The following is an 18,827-nucleotide window of genomic DNA, read 5'->3' as shown; positions in this document are numbered from 1 at the left end:
TGATCCGGTTGCTGGATGTGTTCTGAGACCAACCTCCTGGCGCTTGAGTTGATCTGAAATGAGAGAGGTACTAGCGGTCATACATGTCAAATACACAAGTAACTAATTTCCTAACATTTCTGCTGTACTCTGGGCATCACTTCTACTCCACGATAGAGGTGTAAGAGGCGTTCTCATTCGCCTCCCTGTTACTAATTCCTGGGGTGTTAGGTGGTGGTCTGAACCAGGCTGATTCCTTAGGGCATATAAAGCTAAGGGCAGATAATTTAACCATTCCTTTTTCAACGTGAGCTTGAGTTTGGCAATCCTTTCCTTAAGTAGGCCGTTGAGTCTCTCCCATATCCCGTTCACTTGCAGATGATAAGTGGAAGAAAACTTGTGCTTAATATTGAATAATAATGCTATTTGTTCAAATACTTCATTAACAAAATGTGGCCCTTTATCAAATCTCAGCACTTCACACACTCCCCATCTAGGAAAGAATTCACGTACTAGAAACTTTGCTGCGCAAGTGGCGTCAGGGTGTGTACACAGACCTACCTTGATTCACCTAGAGAAGGGACAAACCACAGTGGTTGTACAGGATCAGATACCTGTATCCACTACACACCTGCAGCATATCAACATAGTCAATGGGCCTCATTACACGGTAGGCGCTAAGGGAAAAACGATGCTGGTAAAGGATTACCGGCATCGCTAACCGCTCCTGACAATTACAACCAGTCTACCCGCTATTAGCGGTGCCTCTAATAGCGGTAAGCTCGCGGGTGCGCGACCCATCATGTCGGCAATAGCGGCATGGTGGAAATAGGAGTCCATCACAAGACATGCGGACATGCTAATAGCGGCATGGAGTAGGCCCAAAAAGCCCATACCGGCATGGCGGAAATACCAGCATCGTGAGCCACCCGTTGAGCGACATGTGCAGTGTTCCCAACTGCCACAGGTGGCCACAATCAGCACAGGTGGAGGCAATGGAGACTGGGGCAGCAAAAAGGAGCACACCACACCCCTTCCCACACCCATTCACACACCAAGATGATTCCAATACTAGCAGCATTACATGGGCTGGAGGACATGATTGCATTGCAGCATCAACAACAACAACAGGCAGCACAGAGGAGACGCAGGAGGAGGAGGAGGGCAAGCAGGCCCAGCAAGCCCCACCAGTGCACCTAGTCATACCACAGAGGCAGCCACCAATCCCCAGGATTAGAGCCAGTCCATTCAACCTAACCCCTGAGCAGATACACACCCTGTACCGTCTGGACCGGGATACCATCACCACCATTGTGGACATGATACAGAACGACATTGTCAGCCTCATAGACATCCGTACTGCCATCCCCCCTCTAATGAAGGTGGTAACTGTGCTCCACTTCCTGGCCACAGGCACCTACCAGCATACGGTAGGGCAGATGCATGACATATCACAACCAGTATTCTCACGCACGCTGAACAGGTGCTCGATGCCCTCCTGAAGCACACAAGTTACATATCCCTGCCACGGACTGCCCAGGAGATCTCCAACACCAAAGTTGGCTTCTATTCACTGGCAGGCATCCCAAATTGCATCGGGGCCATCGACTGTACCCATGTGCAATTGGTGGTCCCACATGCCAATGAAGCAGTCTACCGAAACAGAAAGCAATACCACTCCATCAACGTCCAAATGGTATGTGACTCTAACAAGATAATCACACATTGTTGTGCCCGATATCCCGGATCAACCCATGATTCCATGGTCCTGCGTAACTCAACGATACCACACTACATGGAGCGACATGCTGGACAACTTTCGTGGCTACCTGGTGAGTAGCAGGGCAAGCATGTGGCAGTGTGATGTGATGTGTGATTGGGGGGGATGCATACTCCAACTGGGTGTGGTTTGGGGTGGGGAGAGATGCATACTCCAACTGGGTGTGATTGGGGGGAGAGATGCTTACTCCAACTGGGTGGGATTGGTGGGGGGAGAGATGCATACTCCAACTGGGTGTGGACAGTTGTCAGGATAAACAATGGACATACAGATTTACACCACTGTCCACCGAGGCAGCCCACAATGGACCTGACACACAACCACATGCAAGTAGTAAGCTGCACAACAATGAAATTAATCCATTACCCCAAACATGCCATATCCATCCACATGCACATTGCACATCATACCATATCCTCTATAACACAAAGCAGCTAAATGCAGCTAAAATGGACATTGGAAATGTACGCTGAACAACATCACAATGTATATGCGCCCTTGAGTGCATACAAAGGGATCTCCTGTAGCCATTGTACTGATCCACACCCGTACACCACTACTGAAGTGCTGCTTGACAGCATGGGGACATCAACTTCGGAATGGCAGTACACTAGCAGTGTGGTACAAACGGTGCCAGGACCAAGAGACACGAATGACTTGACCTCACCCAGTACATGGCAATAACTGCCGTAGGCATGCACAGTGCATGTCCACTTGCAAGGACTACCTCACCTTCCCACATTGCAGTTACTTTTATTGCCTCCATGCATGCAGGGATTTGTGGATGTCATTCACAATGCAAAGTTGATTTGTGTGATATGTACAGGTTCCACTTGATGTTAACACTTACACATACGCATTGTTGCACCCATGCAGATGATGCTGGCTATCCCCTGAAGAGGTGGCTCCTTACCCCTGTACGGAACCCACAGAACAGGCACAAAGAGGAATACAATCGTGCACATACCCGTACCCGCGTGGTAATTGAGCTGACATTTGGCCTTTTGAAGACACGGTTCCGGTGCCTCAGCAGGTCGGGTGGGGCCCTCTTGTACGGGCATGAGAAGTTGGCCAAGATCACCATGGCATGTGTCATGCTGCACAATATGTGTATCAGACGGAATGTGCCAATGCCCCCTGACATTGAACTGCAACCATCTGCTGAGGGTGATGATGGGGATGAGGAGGGAGGAGACGGGGCTGTAGGTCATGCAGGTGGTGATGCCCAGGAGGGACGTGCTGTGCGCCAGCATCTGATCGACCACATTTTCTAATACACATGGATGAACTTCGTTCAATGGATGTGGGTATTTGGCCACTGGGTTTTAGGGTGAAATGTACACTGTGCCCTGTCCACCAGTAAAGCACACATACACAATGAAAATGTCCACTCCTGTGATTTCTCATGTCACCAGTGTGTATTATGTATTATTAGTAAAAGAAGTGCATGGACCCGACTACGCAAACACCCTTTCCCTCCTCCCCCCACAACACTCCCAAAACACCCTTTCCCCCTCCCCCCACAACACTCCCAAAACACCCTTCCCTCCTCCCCCACAACACTCCCAAAACACCCCCCCCCACAACACTCCCATAAATGGCTTGTACATCAGTGCTGCATAGCTGTACATGTGTCAGCAACATCTGGCTGGCCCTAGTTCTCATCCCCACTCCCACCATTGGGGGGTTGAGAGGTTGTGCGCCGCATAGCCCACAAGGACCTGCACCGGGGGCTGGTCTGCCTTCAGCTTGCAGAAGAGGAGGTGCACGGTTGGTCCGGTGCCGGTGGGGGGTTCTGCCTGTCCACTGCGTCTGCTATGCGTGTGAGGACCTGCCTCACAAGTGCCATTTCCTCACATAGCCTGTTGGTGCTGCCTTCTATAGCTTGTCTGATGTCCCTTGCATGCTCCCTGCATTCCTCCCTCGCAAGTGCTGCCTCATCCACATGCTGGCCAACCAGCGCAGTGATGTCCTCCTGCCGCTGTCTGATAATGGCCATGTCATGGCCTCTGTGTCTGAATTGTGGGGTGGGTGCCGCACCTTGTTTTATTGGTCCAGCATCAGGTGATGACACCGGTGGACTCCAGCACCCTGCCACTATTTCATCCCAGACTGGCCATGGCTGCTGGAATGTGATGTGGGGCGTGGGCTCGGTTGTTTTGACTGCTGGGGGCTGGGTGTATGTTGTTGAATGGGCGACTTACAAGTGTCCTCAACATCGGACATGGGTGCCGTGGCAGCTGCCTCGCCGGTGGAACTATTGGCAGTAGACAGTGTCCCTTCCGTGGGTGGATCGTGCGTGGGGGGGATTTCTAGAGTGGGTGCTGCAATTGGTTCAGGCATACGTTCACGTCTTGGTGATGTGGGTGGCTTGGTGGGTTTGGCCCTCTGCGGGAGTGCCCTCTTCCCTGTGCCCCTCGACGTGCTGGCCATGTTGCCTGATTCCCCTGGGTTGTTTCTTAGCGGGGGGCCTGCGTCGCAGTGTCCTGCTCATCGCTGTCAGTTTGTGAGCCTGTGGGGGACAAAAAGAGGGATGGCATTGGTGATTGGTCAACGTGCTTCATGCAGATGTTGTTGTTCATGCTGTTCTATGCATTCAGACTTCATGTTTGGCCATACAGGTCTAAGACTGTTGGGTGGGTCATTCTTGCATGAGTCTGGGTGACACGTGTCTGTGGTGATGCATGCATGTGTGTGTGTTGGGATGTGAACCGCATATGGGCAGTGTTGTGTGCATGTATGTTTGATGGCCCCATCCATGAGATGATTTAGGGCTCACATTTGGGGAATGACCTCATCTTTCACAGTGCAGTGTTTTGTGTGGACACTCACCTCCATCTGACGATGTCGGCACACTGCGCTCCATTTCGCCTACTCCCTCGATTGATTCAACCCCAATGGTGCTTGCACAGGTCTTCTCCCACTCCATTAGTTTTATTTGTGATCCTCCACCGCCTCCTGTGCCCATGGCCAGGCTCTGGTTGGCAGCCAGGATGCTGCATACACGGAGGCGGAGATCGTCCCACCGCTTCCTGACATCTTTCACAGTGCGGGGGGTGGAGCCTACCGCACTGACTTTACAGGCAACCTCTGCCCAGATCTCCTTCTTTTTGATTAGGATGGGACGCCGCATGTCATTGGCGAACACCCCCTCTGTGTTGGCAGCAAGCGTGTCAGTTAGCATTGTGAGCTCTTCATTTGAAAAACGCTCCTTGCTCTGCCGCTCTGCTCCTTTTTTTATTGCCTTGGGCATCGTCAATGGGTCTGTGAAGGATTTTGGAAGGCTCCGGTGTGGCTGCAGGTCCTGGGGGCAGAGGATGGCAATGGATTGTGTTTTTAAAGATGGCCGCCATGCTATTTCCCGTTCCTGTGCGATGACGCTACTTCCGGTTCACGCTAATGCCGTGTTGTGGGAGGGCGGAAGTGCTATCAGCGCTTTCCTCGGTGCCGCTAAGTGTCTTTACGGGGCCTTTAGCGGCATGGCGGTAGGGTCCTTACTGGCATGGCGCTAAGCTCATGCCCGCGTACGCGTGATGCCACGTTATTAGCAGCCTACTTCCTATACGGACACGTTATTAGCGCCATGCCGGTAAGGGCGGTAATTTACTGCCTACCGTGTAATGAGGCCCAATATGTAAATGCTGAAATGGACCATTCGGTCGAGGAATAACTCCTCTAGTAGTTCGCAGCGTACGCCCAGCCGTAAACATTTGACATACGATGCAGTTTACTACATAAAATGCAACGTGTTCTAACAGGTTTGGAATAAACCAGTCTTCCGCAATTGTTGCAGCAAGACTCTCCCTAGTTACATGCACAGGGTATTGCAGCTGTTCAAGCGCTACCTTTAACAATGCTACTGCCATAACCAGCTTTCCAGTGCTATCTTGTCGCGATAATGCTGCAGTGGGGGATAAAGAACACCTCCTTTGCTTCCATAATACTCTTACATCCCATCTCCTTTCCTCCATACTGCATGGGCATCCCCTCCGGCACCAGACCTCAGTCCCATTTTCCACGTCCACAGGAACAGGCCGAATTCTCCACTGCTCCTGGGTTTGGCTAAAGGCTGTCCAATAAAGATGCATGCTGCACTGGAGTGCCATCCGCTCTGAGGTAGCCCCTCCTTTTCCAACTTGCTAGCCCTGCATGTACCATTGACATCACATAGGTGGAGTCACTGTACACCATTACTTCCTGCCCTACATGTTTCTCAAGCGTGACAATGAGCACCACTAATTTTGCTGCTTGCGCTGAAAAGTGAGACGATAGTGTAGAACTTGCTACAACTTCGAACTCGCCATTTGCTCTATGCCTCTCGAGACATGGGGTACTGTCTTGCTCGAGGTAAAATCGCTCCTGGTTTCAGCTTTATTTTGGCTTCTCCTACCCCTATTAACAATCCTACGTCAGAAAGGCCTGTAGAAACCTTCTCCAAGTTTTTGTTAAAAAATTCTAGACGCTGCCATATTATCGACATTCGTTGTGGAATCTCTCTTTTCTCTATTCTTATCTGATATGTAATGCTCATAAAGAACACTACTTCATCATCTGTTGGTCCTCTCTAAACATGTCAGCATCAGTAATGTCAGTCAATCTGCACCCGTCTTCAATAGCTATTACTGCTCGCCATGGTCTACCCTTGTCATCTGTCCCTTCGAGCATTGCCATTTCCCTTCGTACTATGGCTGCTTCTAATTCTATAGGGATAGTCTGTCCCCCCTGTTCACCCACTGGTATCTGTGGTCTAAACAAGAATTCGTCCAGTGTTCTCATAGTCTTCCCCACTAAGCCAGGTAACCATGCTATATGAATGCTCACCCCATAAAGGAAAACCTCTAGCTTTACTTGAATGCCTCGTAGAGCTACTTGCCCTGCGAATGCCAATATAAATTCACGCACATTCATCTAGTGTATTCCAGGAGTGGAACACACAATACCTTCTTCAGTAAATGAAATCGTCATCAAATCTATTAACTGGTGTCTGTCGAGAATACAAAAATGGAACAGACATGTCATACTCTCCTATAGAGACTGGTAATTTGTCAGTAAAAGGAACTCGACTTGCATCTCCAGAGAACCCTTGAGCATTCATGGCATTTCCCGACATTGGATATTTTCCCTCTCATATACATGAGTGTGTAACCATAGTGTCTACTAAAAAAGAAAAAGATTTCCCTCCTATCGCCACATCGACCCTTGATTTCTCTTGGGGGTCTGGTGTCACAGATAGTACTGAACACATGAAGTCACCTGTGAGCTGTCCTATTGTGGGTACATGTATACATGTATACTCCTGTACCCGTGAAAGGATTTCCTCCCACTACAGTGACACTCCCTAATCTAGGTGTCAATAATTGTCCTGTAGTTGCATACTGCTGTGTTTGCATAGGGGCGTGCTGTGACTGCCCTTGCAGTGGATTTATTTGTGGTTGCTGTGCCTGTTGCATTTGCGACATCTGTGTTTGATACATTGTCTGATCGTGGGCAAACCCTTCTCTTGCTTGTGAGCTATATGCTGGAGGATACTCTGTCCCCCTCTTAAGAATTGACCATTCTGTACATTGCCTTGGCTCCCACATACGTGTGCAATGTGCTCTGTCATCCAACAAGTCCAACATAAAGGAGGAGCCCATCTGATTAGTCCCCCTTGGTTAAATCCTCCTTGCGCATTCTGATTCTCATTCGGGGCATTCTGAAACCCACCTTGATTGTTTTGGAATCCACCCCTTCCTCTATATCCTTTAGCTCTTCCTCGTGGCATAAACCCATTTCCTCCTTAGTCCATCAGACATTGATTATTTGCCTGTGATGTACCCACTGCTTGCTGTATTCCTAGCCCTTCTCCGCTTGTCAATACCGCCCCTTCTATGGCATATTTTGACAACTTTTTCTGAACTAATTTGGCTTCTTCATGTTTTCTAGCCTCATCCTTCTTCTTGTTTTTCTCTTGCAAGAGCTTAAAGTGTTGTACTATTGTCAGCTGTATCTCAGCCCAAGGCTTAGCTTCTATCCCCACTCATTTCTTCACCTGTCTATGCACTTGTTCTGGCAAACATTGACATAAAAAGTGGTAAAATAGTGCCACTGTTTTTTCCCATGGCTCTTTCGTTTCAAGAGTCCAACGCTCTTGAATATCTTGAATATCTTGAATGTAAGCAATAGGATCTTCTTTCATCTTACGTGTCATAATTGTACCCATGTCTGACTGTACCCTCAGAGCCCTCCAAACATCTGCTCTGCAATGATTAAACAGTGCTCCATCGTGCGCTGGGTTCTGTGCTGTCACACTTGAATAACCTGCTCTTCTCCAACTTTCACATAGTTCCTCCTGTCAAACTCGGGAGCTTGCACCTTAAATTATCCCTGTCCATCTGTGGCCATGGAATATACTGCGGTCTTGCTCCCCCTTTTTCCAATAAGGGAAACTGTGTAAACCCTAACCCAGAGTATGTCCCCATCGTCTGCATATCTATGGTGGGGACAGTAGTCCCTGACCTTCTCCTCCCTGACAATGATCTTAATCTGGTCACATATGGCAGTGAATCTCCCTTTTCTCTATGTGATCGTCCTTGGGGATGCTGTGGATATGCTATGGGATCTGGCATCCTATCCTTAGGTTGCTCTAAATCAGACCATCTTACTCCCTTGTCTGCTTGCAGGCTTCCCTCGGGGCACATGCACCTCCTCCTTCTTCTCCACGGAAGGATTCCCTCTCCTTGTCAGACATATCTAGCTCCCAACTAGTATGACTCTCATCCTCTTCACCTTTATCTAAGGTCAATCTGCTTAAGGATAAGGCCCTATGCTCAAGACTGAATGGAATTTCCTCTTCGCTTTGTAATTGAAATACAGGGGATTGCTCTCCCGTGCCCCGGCTTCCCGATTTGCTACCTTCCCCTTATTCCTGATAAGCCTTATCGATCCTATCCCCGATGTTTCCCATATCAAAGTTCTCTTCTAGGGCCGCTCTAGGTGGCCCTGACGTCGCTCCCTTTAATGGAAGGAACTCCTCTGTTCTGTCCCATCGTATTGTAGGACTTGGTTCCACAAGCTCTTTTCGAATACGATTAATATCAAGCTCCTGTTGTCTCCTCTTACATTCTAACTCTTCATCTAATTCTCTTTGCTTTCTCGCTTCCCATCTAACTCTCTCCTTTTCTTATCTTCTCTTCTCTCCTTACGTCTGCTCTTCTTTCTTCCTCTTCTCTTCGCCTCTGTATTCTTCTGTCCCTTAATTACTATGCGTCCTCCTGTTTTCTTTTCCTTTCTTATCTATCCCGTTCTTCTATTGCTCTCTGCCTATTATCATGCTTTTGTTTCTCCTCTGCCCTTTCTTTTTTCTTTTGCCTCCCCTTCTGATGTATCTGTTCTCATCGTTGTCTGGTCTTTCTTTTATGCTCAACTTCTTTTAATCTTTTTTCTCATTCCCTGCCTTTCTTATCCTGTTTGTCCTGATCTTCCTTTTGCCTTACTTCCTCAATGTTTTCCCCTTTAGTTTGAGCAGTATCTGTGCTCCAATCCATTTGTTCTGTTCGAGCGTTACCTCATCAGCTTTCTCCTTTTTCCCTTTCCATCTCTTAATCTCCCGTTCCATCTCTGCTCAACACCTTCCTCCTTACACTGGTTAAGCATCCACTCGTCAGGTCGTGGATCCTCTCTCTGTTCCTGGTACATTTACCGGAGCTCTAGAATAGCTAACCTCTTCTCTAATTTCTTTCCCGTGTACGCAGCGTGCAAGTAAGTGGTCATGTGTTGCAATACCGCTTTTGACAGCGATCCCTCTTGTGGCCATGGCACGAACATCTTATCTGCTTTGCCTTTCACCCATTCGCACTATACTATTTGAGCTTGGGCATGTGTTTTGGCAATGTCTTACATAAATGCATCAGAGGAGTAATATCTCCCATTGTGACAAGTCTCAATTGACTGTCAATACTTACCAGAATTTATAAAATACCTTTTGCCACTTTTTGATTCTTAAAAACAATAAATATTAGTGCACTCTAACAATCACCGCTCAAAACCTTTATTTCTCCAGTTTCCTCTGTCTACCTCTGGATTGGTACCAACCACTTCCCTAGATAGAAAGTATAACTACTTGACTTTGTCTCAACTCTTACACAACTGTTCGTGTCGCTGCTCAACACCTTAATTCAACACAAACAAAAACAGACAAACTAGTCGATTCTTCACATAAACACCATGGTGATCACCCTTACTCCTTTTTTGGCCCTATTTAATACTCTGATCACAGAGTTTAGGATGGCCCCTTATGTGGATCTGACCTGCACGTAGCCTAGTTTACTCTGATTGGAGTGTGAGACAACCTCTTCTAAAACCCCCTTGGGTTAGGACTCGTGGGCATTATATCTCTTTCTCTCTTTACTTAATGGGCCTCATCACGAGTTGGGCTGTATCCTGGCTTTAATACAGTCCGACTGGCCTTAGCACCGACCAGTCCGGCAGTATTACTGCCGGATCACGGGTTGGGTGTTAACGGTAAATCCCCTTTCCCCATTGGGTCCATTGGATTCAATGGGACATTTTCAGCGCTAATTATGCTGGCTAATATAGCGGGCAGTAATACAGCCGAAAACAGGGGATTTTCACCTCCAGAGAAAGGCTGGAGGTAAAACAGCCCATTTAGCGCCCAACTCATGATAGGGCCAGTCCTTAAATGCAGCAGTAATACCGTTACCACCGCATTTAAGGGCTACAGCCCAACTTGTGATGAGGCCCAATATTTCCTATTACTCCCATTACTCTTGTTACTTTTTAAATGATCACAACCCTGTCCCCTTAGTTTGCCATTCCCCTTAGTCTACTCACTATTCGATCGCTTTGGCTCAAGGCCTTCGGTATCATCTCCTCCTCCAACTGACCACTTTCGCCTTCTGTCTGCAAAGCCCCGTTGTGGAAACTTGGTACGAATTTCATCAAAGAGGGACCTTCCCCACCATCTCGATTTTACGTGCAAGTTTTCTATTCGGCCACCAAAAACCCAGTGATCTTCCAGCTGGATGGCTGAGAATGTCCGATCGTCCGAAACACTGGAGTTCTGACAGGTCGATGGGTCTTCTACTAAACCATTTGACAATGTTACCACGTGATCCCAGGGGAAACTGATATCAGTAACAAATCACACATGGCTGGGTTGCAGAATAACTCTTATACCAAATAAGACTGACTCAGGAAGTTGGCAAAAAGTCTCCCCTTACTGTTTTAATATCAATTGTCTAAAACAGGGAGTTACAACGGACATCAACGGACGTTCGCTTAAGTCCTCTCAGCATTTCATAAAAAACAACATTTATATAGCAAAAATCCATCATACGGGATGTCATACTATGTGGCAAATAAGAGAAACCTGCAGGGGGTTGTGATACGCTCAAAGGGAACATCGAAGTATACTTTCTATATAGGGACAGGTTGTGATTGGGTCTCTACAGTCAGGTGGACAACTTATGCCCACCCCTAGTGCAAGTCCTCCTCATCAGTTATTAGGTACACTGTATATTATTGGTTCTCAAAATATACAGCCCTTGGTTATATTGTCCTCTATAATTGGTTGGCACGCTTGTAGCCTTCTGGTACATTCGGCTCACTAGCAGCAGGCAAGCTGGTACCACGGGTGCCAGTTGGTGAACTTTGACCATGTCTCCCCACCCAATTAGCCCAACATATCTCATGCCTTCTGCCATTCAGATTGTCTTCGAACTTGGCCTTGCAAAGTATCCTTGCTCCTGGGAATAAAAGGGAGTACAGGCACATGCTCTCTCAAATCCAGAGCATCATGCCCACCTTCTGTTTCCATCCTTAGCTCACGTGACTGGAGACCATATTTCGGCCTATTTTGCAGCATTTGTCTTTAATTAATAAACTGGACACTTATAATGTTCTTTCCTTGTACCTTAACACGAGACGATTCAGCATCTCACGGTCACTGTTTTTTACAGATAGATAACCAGTTCTTGGCTACTTCATCTTTTGACACCAGGCCAGACATCTCTTCCAGGCTATACAATGGCGGCACTGCCTGCAGTTTATTCACGATGTATAGCTAGCCTTTATGATTACTTAGTCTACTTGCATTGCTAAATCTGTACAGTTATTGAACGACATGCATTTTCTGCAGTGCTCTTCACACATGCAATCTTGATTCTGCATATGAAAGTTTACACAATTCTTTATTTCATCAAATTCCATAAAGTCTATAAATCTTCTTCTTTAGCCACTCTTCTCAGTGGGTCATGCTTGCTTCTTGGACGTTACCAACTTCTCTTTCTTTCATCTTCATATTCCTTCGGGGATCTCTTCCAAGAGATTGTCATCTCTATGGGGATACATCATATAGGGTTTTCTCAATGGATACCTTTTCTCAAAGGCTCTCATTGTCATAGACACGATCACTGGTGTCATGCATGTCACAACTTCTAGCTTCAAGCATATAGGAAGGATGGGGCGGGACTTCCTGCAGAGGCATTCAGCTGCTCCTCTACCAGCTTGTTTTGGTCCTAAACTTAATTTGATGACAAGGAGCCGTTACGTTGGCACTGCAACTTAAACAGCTACTTGCCGTCAAAAATCCATGCAGGGACAAACGCATTTGTATGGTGGAAAGGAAGGGAGGCGGCAGAAACGCAAGTTGCGTTCCACCCCTTTTCCTTTTGAAGCCATACAAATAATTTAAAATGAGTCCTAACATGAGTGAATGGCGTAAATGTCTCATGCAAGGCTATTTCGTCATTCATTTACATTACAGCTCATTGAACAAAAGCTCCCATGTCCTCAAAAAGAAAGGAATTAAGAACTAAAGAAAATTGAACTTTGTGGACCTTCTCGATCATTTCACAGGAGAGTCCTAAAGACTACATTGTCATTAATTGTGAAATTTAGGGCCAGTGGTTCACCAGAAGCAAAAGCGTTGCGCTCTACAACAGGCCACATTTTGTAGTTTTGTTCTGAAAAATCGTCATTTGGAGCAGACAAGAGCCACTCTGCCCTGAGTTTGTTTGTTTATTATTGTTAGTTTGTATATTAAATCCTTAGGGAAGGAGGGTCTCTGTAGTGGTGGTGCAGTTGTCCCAAACCAGGTCTTGGTTAGGCCAAGAATCTGGATGATTCTTTGGCGGCGCTGTGAATGTTTGTTGCACTTTGATGGCTAATCTGGCATTCAAGGCCTTAAGAGGGTGTCAGATCATGTATTCCTTTTGGGAGGATGTGTGCTTGTGGTTTTCTGATTAGGTGCAGTGCTTCAGATCAGTACCATAGGTTTTAAATTACTGTTGAGAGCTGCAATAATGTTAGGACTAGGGGTCTCTTGGGCTGCGTACAATGTAAGTGTGCTGCAGTGTTCTGACTGGTTCTCCCATGAGGCATTCACTTCTTTGTGCTAAAGGTGAGAGGATGTCCCTGGTTGAGGGTGGCTTTGTCAACCATAAGCGGTTCTTGAAATGGGTGAGAAGATCTGCTACTTAGAAGGTAGCCAGATAAAGGGCCTCATTATAAGTATGCCGGTGCGGTAACAACGGTGCCGTTAAGATATCGGCACCGTTGTTACTGGACCGCCATACTCCGAGTTGTGAGAGCGGGTGCCTTCCCGCCCACCAGATCTGATCTGGTGGGCAGAACGGCACCAGCTTGCAGACCTTGACGGATGCAACGGTACCATTAATAACGGCGCCGGTGCATCCGTCCTCCCCATTCCCATTGAGTCCAATGGGACTCGAATGGGAATGGGGAGTAATTTTTTCCGGCGCCTGGCAATGGGAAATTAACATGACCGCTGGGGCTGTAATGCCCCGGTGAGTCCCCATTGCCGGGCTCCAGAAAACAAATGACTCCAGCGGCAGCCATGCCATTTTTACCTGCACGACTACCGCCAAGATCATAATGAGACCCATTGATTTTTGGGACTTCATGCCAGATTTTTGTCAATGGCTTTCCCTATTTACAATGTTTACAATGTTTTTAAAGTGTGATCGGCTTCTTATCAGGGTGGCTGGGTATGGAGTGTCAGCCCCTTAAACTCCATTATGTGAGATACTCTTGTACGGTTATGTTGTTGCTGTGGAGTTCCCTTTGTTAACAAGGTGAAACACTGCACACATGGTTGGGTTTATTCTAAGGCTTCCTTCTGCATAGTTGAGAAGCAGAAATAATCCTCCCTCTCCGCCTATCTCTACCGCCAAGCCACACCTGTTGTTCCTGTCAGTCACTGGTGTGTATGGGCTACAGGACACAGTGGGCCTCATTATCAGTTTGGTGGTATCTCTGTAGTAAATCTGCTGACATACCACCAAACAGTGTTAACGTACCACCACTTGGTCCAGCGTGATTATGGACGTATTACAAGTAGCAGTATGGTGGTGTGATTCCCCATTAAGGAGTCCATATGACTCCATAAGGATTTCAGCAGAATTACCACCAATGGTAATTCCACCAAAATTGCTGTTTCTTTGGCGGTAAATTGGTGGAATTACCTCCAGCATTTTGCTGAAGGGTTTTCCTCCACCTCACGGGCAAAACCATAAGTGGACAGTGTGGTAATGTGGCAGTAATGCAGCGGTAACCATGTTACTATTGCATTACCTGCATTGTGAGCCGCAGCTCCCAACTCATAATGAGGCTAACTGATGGGTGTTTCACAGATATTGGGGAGCCGTGATATTACCCCTCATAACTGTCAAAAGATAAATGAAGCGTAATGGTCACATGAGAACTAGCGATGTTGGCGGCCAAAAGAAGCATAGATGTCTCTTTTGAGATGTCTGGCAACCCTGATTCATGCTCTGTTACCTTACAGCATTTGTTCAGTTTGTCAGAAAAGTCTAAGCTCTGAAGTAATAATGTTCTATCATTCTCTAGGAACCACAACGCTACGCAAAACTTGCATGCTTGAATCCTGGAACGGTGAGTTTGAGTGCTCTCTGCATTCATGTTATTGTATTCTCCCCCTGTCCTCAAGATCTATGTAAGTGTATCCTGTTTCACTATAAGTTAGTTATTTCATCAACATAGATTACATTAAATTAAACTTGTGTGCTAAGCCCTTAGGAGGGATCCTCCAATACCGAGCTGACGTACAGATTGAAATCCAGTCCCCACAATATAGGAGATGTTAATTTCAAGAGAATTCAACTAATCGATGAATATTGAAACTGGGCTCTTTTCTTTTCCCGGTGGCCACTTATCCAGTGAGAGGCCAAGAGAGGAGTGGCCATGTAGAATGACCCTCCTCCTCATCCCTAGAGTTAATACCTGCAGAATGGGTCAGTTAATTGCATCCCTTCTCCAAGACAGTTCAAAGGAGAGAAGAAAGTATTGTGTCCTTTTGAACATAAAGAGACTTTGGCCCTCTCTCACCTGGGAGCAAATATTATTGAGAATATCTTTTTAGATATGGTCCATGAAATGCACTTACGTTTGAACTTTAAATCCTGTTTGTCTCTTCCCTTTCCTACCCTCACTAGCTCACTGAAAGAATGTCAGTAATGAAGCAAATCCTGCAATTTTGCAGTCAGTGGAACCCGGAAAATGGTAAGCTTGTATTCTAAAAAAAACTCATGTATTGGAGGGGGGGCACTGTACAAAGTCTGTGTGGTCTGAAACCTGCTTCAATTTAGAGCTGATCTGATACTGTTCTTCCAGGATGCTTAGCTTCCATTGAACTCTCAGTATTCCTCCTGGATAGGGCGGGTGAGGGTGAAGTTGAAAAGAACCTCCCGATAGAAAATAGTGACTCAACTGAGTGATGCACATGGGTAGCAATTCGGATTTACAGTAAATATCTCAAAAAGTGGTAAATCACACCCCCAAGTCCTAACCTTCCCTCATCGCAAATATTTTAGTAAGTGCCTCTCCCTAACATGACCTAGTAACTAGGCCCAGCCACTCATCCTATCACTACGTTACCCTCAACATCTGTCTGCCAAAAGTAAAACAACTGATTAGCCTACTAGATTTCTGTCCAAACATCCTTTCCCTTAAATTATTGCTCCACAAATGTTGCCCCCACTGCCCTTTTGAGTCCTGTCTTTGCCGTTCAATATATTGATGCCCCGTAATTTACCTTGTTCCAAAGGAGCCCAAACCAAGCCTCATTCACCACCTCTTGTTGTAGTCCAGTCCTTTATTCTTAGGTCCGTTGGTGAGTTGCACAATTTCAATAGGTCCCTCTGAAAGGATGCAAACCCCAGAACTTTACCATTAACTTTGAACATTAAGAACATTTTTTTCTTCAATATATGCATACAGTAGTTGAGAGTGATTTTGTACATGTTGACGGTATTGGCTACTTACCAACCCATCTTTCTGCTATCTTGGGCCCAGTTTATCTTGGATACATGCCAGACACAGCCTTTCCTCATACTGTTTCTTATTTCACCCTTCCATCTGCAGACCCTGGCCACAATTGGTGGTGGGGTTCTGCGCTGACATGTTCTACCCTCGATACATTGTGGACAAAGGTCTGAACCTGCTATGTAAATCATCAATTGAGCAAAGGCCTCATCAACTTGGTCCCAGATTTTGATCTGCTCCACCATTGTTATTTTAATTATTTATTTATTGTTTTGATGTATCCCCTACCTTTCATTTGATGTGTTTTGTATAAATTAATCTAAGGGTGTTCAGTTAAAAAACAAATTGTGTTTCAATTCCAAGAACTTTTCACAAATGTATAAACAAATTATCAAAACATAAACAAATTATCAAAGTATTATATGCAAAAAACTAAAAACCAACATTGGTACAATACATAGCACAAATCATTCCGTCAACACATGTTACATGCCAAGGTAATAAGTTCACACAGAAGAACCATAATAGCGAGAGAAAACAATATCTACAAAGTTTGTTTAGCTCAACCATAAGTAGCGTCTATGTTATAAACATAGTTTCAGCCCGAACTTTCAAGAATCTTCACAATCACTTCCCACAGTTTAAACAGTGCCATATTACTACGGCTATTTCTGACCATAAGGCAGTTTCTCCAAAAGGATCTCATCTTAATTTCTTCTGGATCACTTACAAATTCTCCTAAGTATGAAACGTACAGATTACTAGTGCTAGTTAATATTCCACATTTCAAAGACAAGTTCAGCAGTGTGAATTGCCAGATTTAGGGCCTCATCCCGAGTTGGGTTGTAGCCCTTAAATGGGCAGCAGCGGTATTATCACTGCATTTGAGGGCTGGCCCTATCATGAGGCTTTTTTCTGCAGGTGAAAATCCCATTTAGCGGCCTGTATTACCGCCGGCTGTATACCTTGTTCAGTAAGTGTGCACGTTCCAGCCGGCACTCATCCTCATGATTTCATATTCAGTCCGGCTGAGGCACTAAAACACAAAGCAACACATAAGGTCACATTATTTACCATTAGCAAATATTAATAAACACAAACACAAGCTAATACTTGTGTACAGGATGGCATAAGGGCAAAACAGTGGAAGATACTTGTGTCTGTCTGTAGCGCAGTACGACCCAACACCCTCCCTACCTACTATACAGTATGGAACTAAAAAGGGCTCCTGCTCGAAGCGTACATACGGTTCAATCAGGTTTTGTCCACAGGGTGTATATTGTTGTTCTATTTGTTTCAAATGCAACAAAATACAATAACAACAGAAGGCCAATTCAAAGGTGTGGGCGGAGGTGGGATTCTAGCCCAGCTGCTCCTCATTCAGAGGCCAGTGCCCTAACCACTTCCCAATCACGCACCATACGTGTAAAGCCCATAGAAATGTACATAAGCAACAACAGACACATTGACAGGTGCTTGGCTCGGCCAAAACCTTGCACATGGGGGTGGGGGGCAGGGTGCGGTTTCCTTTTAGTGTCGCACTGAGGAGAGGTTGGAGAGGTATTGTTCATTTCTCTGTATTCCTATCGGCAGTGGAAAAAAACTAAATACATCACCAATTTAGAGCACATGTGTTCCCTAAATTGCGCTTATTGTACATTATATGGTCAGTCATTAGACAGCAGAGCTATTCCCTAACTTGTACATGCTGTACATTTCCTGGTCGGGCTGATTATAGAAGAGCCAGCCTCTACGTTAAAAGGGTCACTCCAGAGGATACCTTGCAGCAACAGAATATGAATTTAGTAGCTTCTTGGCACTAGCCTCGAAACTCCAGGAAGACCCTCCCCCACAGCCTCCCTTTTGTAGTGTAAATCGTTGTTTATGGGTGTGTTGATTTTTTTCCATGCTCCAGCCAAACCCCTGTGGGGAAGGTCACATCTTGTCAGATGTAGCCCTGACATCTCCTTGCTATCTTTGAAAACCATCCTCTAAAATTAGAAAACTACTGCATACTTGCATTTGCCATGATGTATTCATTCATTCAGAGCTTTCCAATGAGATCTGACAGAGTGCAGTACCTAGTATGAGGTTAGAGAAACGTGCCCATCATGCCCCAAGCCCCATTTATTTAACTCTTCAGCATGCTCTTTTTCACTTCTCTACAAATGTAGCATCCTCTTTAACCCAAGAGATGTGATCCCAGCTTTTTGAGGCACTTTTAGAAATCCACTGTCATGTTGCGAGCGCGACTGATCAGCCCTCCCACATCGTTGTGTGGGACGGCCCGCGTTTGGGCCATGAATCAGGGAAGTGACGTTGGGGTTAGGGAGGCAGGCGGTGGGGGAAGGCAGTTCGGTAGTGATAGTTAAATAAAGAAGACGTGTGAAACCACCCTCCGTGTCCGGCCCCTTATTCTCACCAGAGATGAGACGGCACTTATAGGAAGGACGCTGGGAGGTCCCCGGCTCCTATGGAACCTCACATTGGCGACGAAGGCCGACAAGCACACACAGCAGCAGCCAGCCACGCTGGAGCACGGCGCCACTAGCAGAAGGCCTGGAGGATGCCATCAGCCATTAGCAACGTGCATTGGCGTGCCTCCTCACACTAGGCCCAACCCTCCCCCAAACCATGGAGCGGCCAGCGGCCCCCAACACATGGCACCAATGAGGAGGTAGGGGAGTCCCCTCCCTCCTCATCAAAGGCCAAGGGTCCCACCAGACCTGCAACCACACCCCTGGGCAGATGTTGACTGCAGTGG

At 46.5% G+C, this 18,827-nt stretch overlaps 1 protein-coding gene across 1 annotated transcript in view; it reads left to right on the top strand.

The window, feature by feature from the left end:
• LOC138526013 (uncharacterized) overlaps positions 1-18,827 on the top strand; it is an 805,753-nt gene that overhangs the window by 236,981 nt on the left and 549,945 nt on the right. The window contains exons 10-11 of the mRNA XM_069636306.1: positions 14,630-14,674; positions 15,235-15,301. Coding sequence (XP_069492407.1) covers positions 14,630-14,674; positions 15,235-15,301 — 112 coding nt within the window. The remainder of the gene's footprint in view (positions 1-14,629; positions 14,675-15,234; positions 15,302-18,827) is intronic.

Source organism: Ambystoma mexicanum, chromosome 7p (genome assembly GCF_040938575.1).
Source record: "Ambystoma mexicanum isolate Mex_15411 chromosome 7p, UKY_AmexF1_1, whole genome shotgun sequence".
NCBI lineage: Eukaryota > Metazoa > Chordata > Amphibia > Caudata > Ambystomatidae > Ambystoma > Ambystoma mexicanum.
The sequence above is the reverse complement of the archived record's forward strand: the minus strand, read 5'-3'. Positions and strand labels throughout refer to the sequence as shown.